The 9,652-nt window shown below is 50.3% G+C and overlaps 1 protein-coding gene across 1 annotated transcript in view; it reads right to left on the bottom strand.

Annotated features, from left to right (window-relative positions):
* Positions 1–1,396: 1,396 nt before the first annotated feature.
* The window catches only part of FRMPD2 (FERM and PDZ domain containing 2), a 12,670-nt gene continuing 4,414 nt past the window's right edge, over positions 1,397–9,652 (bottom strand). Inside the window, 10 exon segments of the mRNA XM_006779432.2 lie at positions 1,397–1,414; positions 2,389–2,475; positions 4,820–4,855; positions 7,060–7,103; positions 7,106–7,126; positions 7,129–7,156; positions 8,919–8,929; positions 8,932–8,984; positions 8,986–9,060; positions 9,062–9,128. Of these exon segments, the coding sequence (XP_006779495.2) occupies positions 1,397–1,414; positions 2,389–2,475; positions 4,820–4,855; positions 7,060–7,103; positions 7,106–7,126; positions 7,129–7,156; positions 8,919–8,929; positions 8,932–8,984; positions 8,986–9,060; positions 9,062–9,128 (440 nt within the window).

Raw genomic sequence — 9,652 nt, forward strand, 5'->3', positions numbered from 1 at the left:
TCCTCCCCACCCCGCAGCAGCAGTGCTCTGTGGACATGTCCATCAGCAACAGCAGTGAGGGACTGTCCACTGCCGCCGCCACACTGCGCCCATCTTTCTAACAAACCGCTTGCTCTCCTGCTTTGATTTGGGGCTCAGCTAGGGGCTCGGCCTGAAGAGAGCCAGGGAGGCATCAGCCTGGAATGCCAGGGCAAGAGGCCCAAGTGTCCAGAGACGGCTTGCTGGCCATCATGCCATACAAGTCAGGGAGCGGCTGTCTTTCCTCCTGCCCTTCCTCACACCCGCAGGCTGCCCTGGAGCTGTGGCCTGGAGTTTGATTATGGGTGTGGGGAACAGTGAGGTGAGCGAGGGGCCTGTGAGAGCCCCACCCCACAGCCCATTTCATGGAAGGGAAGACCTGGAGACTTGGGGAGTGAATAAGGATGGTGGTATCGCTGCAGAGCAAGACCAGATGTCTGGGCAGGTGACCAACGGGTGAAGAGGCAGAGTCCTTCATCAGGGCTCGCAGCCAGCTCAGGGCGCCCGGGATAATGCAGCAGGACTCCCACCTGGAGCCTGAGGGGCCCAAGGTCCCAGAGCTCTCTGCTGACCTCCAGGTACAGTCAATGACCTAGTCCTAGTTACTCCCCCCCCCCGAAGCTGTCTGACTAAAGAAGCCTTTTATAGACACATCCTAGAGAAGGACCGGAAGACCCCGGGTGAGCTCCCAGCCCCGCCATCCTCCCCACACGAGCTGGCAGGGCCCTGGAACCCAAATGCAGCCCCTCCTCGGAGCTGCTTCCAAGGAGGCTCCCCGCCAGGCTCCGAACCAGTGCAGTCGCTTGAGGCCTTTGCTTGTAGAGGGTGTGTGCTCCCTGGACAGGCTCCTGAGACACTCACTCACTGAAGTCACGGCCCCTTCCAGGAAGACAATTCAGATGAGCAGACGGCATCTCTAGGCTGCAATACCACGGTTTTGTAATCGCCCTAATCGCTGTGGTTAAACCAGCCGTGGGCAAACTATAGCCCGCGGGCTGGATCCGGCCCGTTTGAAATGAATAAAACTAAAAAAAAAAAAGACCGTACCCTTTTATGTAATGATGTTTACTTTGAATTTATATTAGTTCACACAAACACTCCATCCATGCTTTTGTTCCGGCCCTCCGGTCCAGTTTAAGAACCCATTGTGGCCCTCAAGTCAAAAAGTTTGCCCACCCCTGGTTAAACTCACAGCCAAGCTCAGGTCCTGGTCTTTCTGTGAGGCTGAGCCTTCTCAAGTTCTCCAGGGTCAGGCCCCGCCGACGTCCTGTCAGCCCTGGTTAGTGCGGGGAGCTCAGGGCCAACCCCCACGAGTCCGGGGTTTGCATGGTCTCTAGGACAGCTAGTGGAAAAGGCAGTGGACTGCTGGGCTTGAAGCTCAAACGATGATCATGAGCTGGAGATCGGGTTTTGGGAGTTGTCACAATGTGTATCGGGGTGAACGGGTGGTAGGGGCGGTCCCCTGGGAGCCTGTATGGGAAAGAACCTGCTGAAGGCAGCGCCAGGCCCAGCCTATTGAGGGCTCTGCTCCGCTGTTAGACCACCGGTCCCTAGCCAGGCACCTGCCGCACTGGCTCCCCTCAGCTCACAGGGTCCCCTGAGCCCTCACGTCTGACCAACAGCCCTCACCTGGCAGCCTCATTCGAGGCTCAGCCAGCTTCTCTGATGACGCACCTGCATGTCAGCTGCGGTGTTAGACCCTTCGCCTCCTTATTACTCCAGGGACAGAGTGCTCCCTCCCAGAGGCCAGGCCGTCACTCGGTTTACTTCAAGGCCTCGGCCTCACTTTACATTCTTTTTTTAAAAAATATATTTTATTGATTGTTTTACAGAGAAGAAGGGAGAGAGATAGAGTCAGAAACATCGATGAGAGAGAAACATTGATCAGCTGCCTCCTGCACACCCCCCACTGGGTATGTGCCCGCAACCAAGGCACATATCCTTGACCGGAATCGAACCCGGGACACTTCAGTTTGCAGGCCAACGCTCTATCCACTGAGCCAAACCGGTTAGGGCACTCACTTTACATTCTTAAGTGACTCTGAAGCCTTCCATCACCTCTTCCACTAAATGATGGCTGCTGAAGCTGCATGTTTCAATTGCATGAACTTAAACATATGTGCTAGGAGCTGAAGGAAGAGAGAGAAAGAGAGAGGGGGGGGCGGGGAGAGAGAGAGAGAGAGAACTAAACATTCTGCAGAGACAACTTCCGACTCAATGAGAGTCAGCCCTGAAGGGAGCATGGGTGGAAAGTGCACCTCCCGCACCTTCACCTTCTCCAGACAAGCCAGCACTCACGGATCGCATTCTGCAGAGCCCAGAGCGCAAGTCACCACACTTCATCTGAGGCTCAACCAGAGAAAACCTGACCTGCTCCGACACCACGGGGAACGTCGCATCTTCCAGAGTGATGCGCAGGGGTAACATGGCTTGGTGTGATTTCCACCGTGTTCCTAACTTTGGGAACATGATGATAAAGTGGGTCACCTCAAGAAGGACCGAATCCTGTGTCCCGGGCGATATTTAAGCAAAAGCAAGTCCCCTCCTTCAGGGACGTCCAGGGCAGATTCCAGCATGGGCTAGGAGTTGGACTCGATCGTTTTTATACTGAAAACCCCTGAGCTTCTGTGAGTCAATGAATGGGACAGTGACCACCTATACTAATAATTAGAAAAAAAAGTAGTAATATTAACTGACAACCATGTTAGATGAAAGGCACATGGCCAGTCAAACTCCAGGCTTGCACCTAAACCCAGAGTCTCTTTTTAATCCAGCTCTCAGGGTCTCATTACCCTGAACCAGGTGGCAGTAACACCGTTAAAACCCAAGAGAGGCCCCACGTATAGGGGAATACAGTTCCTTGTATGTTTCTTATAAGATCATATCAATGGTTCTCCTTACATTAATCTCTGTACATTATTTCTTCGATCATTTAGGCAAATATTCCAGTTACAGCCTAGAATACACTTGTGTTTGTGCATTTTCAGACAAAGAAAAGAATACCACTGATGAATGTGCTTACCCGCTTCTTCTGCTTTTCAGACTCATTAGTTTTTGTTTGTCTGGCACAGAATTCTTTAAAAAATGTGTCTGAATACTTTCAGGGAGCATATGCCTGGCTCCCGTTGGTCACAAATCTCACCTGCCTAATGCAGGACGTCAGCTACCTCATACTTTAGGTCACCTACCAGTCCCTACAGATCTGCCCTTGTCAGCCTTCTAATAGGATCAATAAAATCAAGCCATGTAATCTCAATGGGTTTGCATGGTTCCAACAAAAAACATCCTTCCTCATTACTGTCTGTCTGTACACATGCTTCTCTCTCACACACGCCTAGGCACAATACTCCACCCTTTCTCAGTATTTGTACTGTCTCTCTGCCCATAAGATGTCTCCGTGGATCTTGGGTATCTGTAATAAATACTGTCAAACTGAATGCAATAGTATGTTATCCATCAGGCCAGGACCAGGACTGAAACCTGGAAATACCTAGGAGTGGATGGGCACAAAAATAAAACTAAGTTTAAAAGGGCTATTGAAATGAATGTTTCAGTCCAGATTGAAAATGTAGATCTATTTTCTTAAGAAACGTTGATTGTGAAGCATTGTATTAGCATAGTAATGATGATGCACATAGGGGGGAATTCCTATAGGAGGGAATTCTTTACCACAGTTCTTCCAGAGGCCACAGAGAGGCAGGACAGAGCTGTGAGCTGCGAAGAGCCCCAGGCCTGCCATCTCTAGCCCCCAGAGTACCAGTAGGTGAGGCTGGCTTTCCTGAAAGCTCCAACACTGTGGTTACAGGGGCTCCAGATCTTCTGCTTCTCTGGATTTTTCCTCCCCTCCAAATGCCGAGGGCGTGCTGGGCCTAGTTGAGCAGTTATTGACTGCTAGGTTGGAATTTCTAGCAATGAAGGGCATACAGCTTACTAATTACCTGCAAAGGTGCTGAGTCTCTATTCTCTAAATTGCTTCTCATCCTCCAGCCACCTTGACTCTATGCTCTTCAAGTGAGTACCTGTACGTACTATTTCTGGACCTTCTCCCTTGCATCCCCACTAACCAGGTTTCTGTCCCCATTATTCAGTCCCCACCTGAAATTGCTCTCATCAGGGTTCAAACAGTCCTTTCTAAAGCTAAAGGACAACTCTCTGTCCTCATCTCACTCTACTGCTCAGCAATAGTCAACATTATTGGCCTCTCACTCATTTACTCTAGTTAAATGTCAAGTTGACCCTGAACTCTATCCTTACCTGGCTTTCCTACCACCTTCCAGGCCACCTCCTCTCAGTCCCATTTGCTGTCTCATTTCTTTGAACCAGACCTCTCACTGATGGAGTGGCCCATGGCCTACTTTTCAGCCCTTTTCTTGACTTTTTCTATATCTTTTCGAAGGTGGTATCATCCATGTCATGGCTTTAAATGGCATTGTTTGCTGAAAATTCCCAAATCCACTTTTTCCAGCCCTGACCTCATGCCAATTCTCCACAAATAACTGCCTAATAGGCATGTCCACTTGGCTGTTCCATGGACCTTTCCCTTTAGTGCTATCAACAACTATTGCTGCTTCTCATGTAAACTGCTCCATATGAGCACCCCATCTTGGAAAGTGTTCACCATTCATCCAGTTTCTCAAGCCAAACTTTGTTTTCTTTCCTCATCCCGAGATCTAATGGAAAAGTAATCCTATGGGCTCTACCTCCCAAACCTTTTCCAAACCTCACTACTTCTTACCAACTATTCGGCTTCCACCTGAGTCCAAGCCACAGTAATATCTTCCCTGAATGACTGCTGCCTTACCTCCTGCAGTCCATTCCCACCAGCAACCTGAGGGGTCTTCCTAGAGCACAGACCAGATGAGGCTAGGCTCATTTCTCCTACCTCCAGACCTGGCACCATTGCAGACAGTGTGGACTCAGCACATTTCCAAAACCTACAATTGGCCCAACGGCCTCTACACATCTCTTTCCGTTCTCCCCTTCATTATCTCCAGTCCAGACACCAACTGTTACCTTTTGTCCCTCAAACATCCAGGTCATTCCTGTCCCAGAGCCTTTGCACTTGATATTCTTTCTGCCTGGAATAACCTTACTCAAAATGTTTGTACAGCTGCCTCTTTTCATAATTACTTTATTCTAGCTATGAATTCAATGTTCCCTTTCTTGATCTTCAATCTGACCTCTGGAGTCACACAAATGAATTAAAATTCCTCTGCATGTGGCCCCAGGCAGGAGAAAGAAAGCATGCCCCACCATACCTTACCCCAAGCCATCCCTCCATGCTCTGCTGGGTTCTCCTGGGGGGAACTATTCTCAAGGACAGAAAGACAACTTTTCCCCTGGCACTTCCTAGGTATCTCAACAAAACCCCATGGTACAAACCCCCTCGGCCTGACCTTTGTGTGTGCAAAACTTGATCCTCTCTCACCCTGTTCAGATGTATAATACAATTGCTTTCTGCTAAGCTTTTTTCTAATTTGGCAACTTTCTTATTTCCTTTCCATAGCTCTTTTCCCACCAAAGTTAGTATCAAACAACCTGTTGGAGTCTGAGCATCAAGAGGATCTGAGTCACCAAGTCCCATGTGCTGTCTTTAGTGACCGTCACCTTCAATGATGATAAGTGATCGTTTTAATCCTTGTTTTGTATGAGGAATCATGGGCCCTAGAGAAGTTAGGCAATTGCCCAAGGCCCATGCAGTGAGCGAGTGCAGAGCAGGTGCGGGAGATTCCAGGGTGTCCACACAGACCATCCAGGACCAAGGTCCTCTCCGCCAGCTGCTACGAGTGCCGGCTGCTGATGGCGCTCAGCTAGCCCCTTCTGCCGCTCAAGGGAGCTTCCTCAGCCAAAGTCAGAGGCAGGTCCCTCCCTTGGGGCAGCCATGCCCCAGAGCCAGTTGCTGCTCATGAAAGGCATGGGCTCTCTTGCCCCTCTTAAGGACAGCTCCAAGAGGCCCTCCCAGCTCCAGAGATCTCTGTGGGGTCAGCCAAGGCCCCTGTTGCAGCTGCACCACAATCCTTTCCCACCATTCTTCCCCCCACCCCCACCCCCGGCCTCCTGCATCCTTCCGGGAGCAGCACATCTCTGCTGCGGAGTCTGTGTCCCAGGCACCCAACACGCAGCACTGTGATGGTTAATGTTAAGTGCTAACTTGACCAAGCCACAGTATCCCGTATTTGGTCAAACTTTAGTCTAGATGTTTCTGTGAAGGTATTTTTCAGATGACATTAATGTTTAAAACAGTAGACTGTGAGTAAAGCAGATTGCCCTCAGGCCTCATCAATCACTTGTAGGTTTTAAGAGAAAAAGGCTGAGATCTTCAAGAAAGAATGAACACTGCCCCTAGACTGCCCACATGTCCTGCAGAATGAGACTAGCCAGCCCCGACAATTCCTTCAAATTTCTCTTTACTACTCTCTCCTCCCCTTCCCACCCCTTCCCTCTCTCTTCCCTACTCACTCCCTCTCTCCCTCCTTGGTATAAATGCACTTGCTATTGGCACACATATATACCTGCACACATACACATCTTAATGGTTCTGTTTCTCTAGAGAACCTAACACAGGCATCAAGTAAAACTTCTGAATTTCCCTGATCCCAATGCCTTTCTTTTCCCTGGACCACAGGTGGAAGTCATGCTTTAGGAGGGCGGATGGACATTCTGTTCCCCATTCCACTCCTCAGCATGGACAGTCTGGTTTCACATCTACTCCTCTTGTTTCCAGTTTTCCCGCAATCAGCCTGGGCTGCCGGGGAGCCTGGCTCTAGCGCATTCATGGCCAAGATCTGCACATGTGACCATGTGCAGGGTGATTCAAACGTCAGGAGAGGCAGAAGCAGGGAGGGGAGGGAAATGGCAGAGATAAGACCTCAGGAACTTGTTTCAACCAATGGAGGTTTGGGGGCCAGCTGTGTTCCGGCCCCAGTGAGAAGGTTACATCGAACACTACCTAAGGCAAAGCTGGGCTTCTCAAACGCACCGGCCAGGAAACAGAGTGCCTGACATGAGGCCTATGGAGAGGGCAAGGGCACCACATCTTGCCTGCCAGCCCTGGTCTATCTCAGGCAAGACCCCCGGAGGGGTCCGCAAAGCAGGAGTGTGACTTCTAAGAGGCCCCTCGCAGTAAATGGAGCACCGCCTACAGGAGGCAAAGAGCTAGGTGCCAGGCTGGATGGCCGTGGTCTCCTCTGAGCTCTCCACCACCGCCCTGGTGCCGCTCTCCATCCCACCTGGATAAGCTCCTCAGTTCCGAAAACTGGAGAAGGCCACTGGGGCTGATTTCCCAGAGTGGGTGGAGGCAAGGCAGAGCCTGAGCTCCCCCAAGGGAGTGCACCAATGATGATGCCTTCTCTTCAGGGACACAGTGGCTCAAGCAAGTGGCTGTTGCTGTCTCAATCTCCTTCCCTCCCAAGGCCCCCTCTCAGCATCACCAGCCAACACTCAGCTTGGCCCTCGGAACCTCTCACCTGGGCTATTGCCCCAGTTTCTAGAGGACGGTTCTGAGATCCGAAGCCGATGGATAGGCATCACCACCCATACATACACTGTCCTGGGGACTCTCCGCCCTCCCTACCTACCCGGGCCCCTCTTCACCCACCCCAGGCCCTTCTCTGGCTTTGTCAGCATGCCCTGTGCTCTGGGGGCATGTCTGTGAGGGCTGCAGGGTGGGAGGAGAGGGAAGCTGGGTAGTGCATGTGTGTGTATGTGTGCGAGCACGTGTGTGTGGGCCTATCTCCCTCCCCATGGGGTAGTCACGGGAGACTGCATCCCTCAGTTCGTGTCACAGCTCATTTCAGTGAGCTCACTCCATCCAGCTCTCTCAGCTTCTGGGGTATGGTAATTGCTCCTTCCCATGTCCCTTTGGACTTGGGGGAGTGGATCACTGCACCCAGGTTCCTAGCCCCAGGACTCCATTATTTCCCTTGCCCACACCTTATTAAACTCTCCTCAAATGACTCAATTTTTTGCCAGGACCCTGACTGATATGTACAGTATTCCATAGAGATTTTGTGCTATAAGCATTGAAAAGCATCCACTTTTCACTGTCTTTCATAAATTACACTAGAGGTCCAGTGCATGAATTCATGCACTAGTGGAGTCCCTCAGCCTGGCCTGTGGGATCAGGCTGAGAAACCAGCTCTCTGACAGTCCCTAAGGAATACTGGATTGTGAGAGAGCCCAGACCAGGCCGAGGGACCCCACCAGTGTATGATCAGGGCCAGGGAGGGAACATGGGCAGGGTCCCAGGGAGTGTCCGGCCCATCTCACTCAGTCCCAATCAGCCGAACCCCAGCAGCAAGCTCACCTACCAGTCAGAGCATCTTCTCCCCTGGTGGTCAGTGTACATCATAGCAACTGGTTGACTGGTTGTCTGCCTCCTGGTAGTCAGTGCACATCATAGTGAGCGGTTGAGCATCCTTAGAATATCATTAGCATATTACACTTTGATTGGTTGAATGGCCAACCAGACACTTAGCATATTAGGCTTTTATTATATAGGATTTTTGATGATACAGGATAAACAATGCAACACTATGCATCAAAAGCTGTAAATTTAGTAGAAAAGTGGGGGAGTAGAAAAGGGACCCACTGGAGTCCCTTCAGCCCTCACACTCACCTCCCAGAATGTGTTACACCTTTAGACAACACAAAAGTCAAGGTTTATCCTCCATTTTATTATGAGCCTAATTAAAGCAAGGCTGAGTCAAGGTTAGATATTTAAAAACTAAGATGAAAAATTAAATGTGAGAATGTTCTGCAGACTGCTCTCTTTAGGTGATCACAATGCAGGCACCAGGGCTGATTGACAGGAGCCGAGAGCATCCCTCACAGTGTGTGGGCCTGGGAGAGCAAGGCCAACACCAGCAGGCACTCAGGCTGCAGCCTTCATGGCCTCCCACCTGGAAGAGGAGCCGTCTGTGGGCTTTCCATTTGCAGCCAGGATAATGCCACCAGCTGCGATGGCTGCTCTCCTCAGCTGGCTGCCCTGGGAAGAGCCGCTTATTCCTCACAAGATCATTATTGAAGTGGCTGCAGCTCTCTCTCCATCTGCACAAAACGGAATCCCACGCCACCAGCAGTCTTCCTCAGTTTGAATTCAAACTTCACACCTGTATGGTAGGATGTGTGGGAGATCAGCCCTTCAGCACATTACACATAAATTGACCAGCCTCAGAAGGCAAACTGTCAAGGAGATGGATTCCATGTTTTAAAACACGGAATAAAAGCCTAAATAAAAAGATTTCATTTTGCTAATTTATATGAGAGTCTCATACATGTTGTAGATCAGTATTGTCCAATGGAAATATACTGTGAGCTACAAATGCAAACCACATATGTAATGTCAAAGTTTTCAAATAGCTACATGTTTAACAATGAAACAGGTAAACTTAATCATATGTTTTATCTATGAACTAGAGGCCCGGTGCATGAAATTCATGCACAGGGAGGTTGTCCCTCAGCCTGGCCTGCACCCTCTCCAATCTGGGACTCTTTGAGGGATGTCTGACTGACAGTTTAGGCCCAATATCACAGGGATTGGACCTAAACTGGCAGTTGGACATCCTTCTCACTATCTGGGACCACTGGCTCCTAACAGCTCACCTGCCCGCCTACCTGATTGTCCCTAACCGTT

The sequence above is a fragment of the Myotis davidii genome, unplaced genomic scaffold, assembly GCF_000327345.1.
Source record: "Myotis davidii unplaced genomic scaffold, ASM32734v1 scaffold854, whole genome shotgun sequence".
Classification (NCBI taxonomy): domain Eukaryota; kingdom Metazoa; phylum Chordata; class Mammalia; order Chiroptera; family Vespertilionidae; genus Myotis; species Myotis davidii.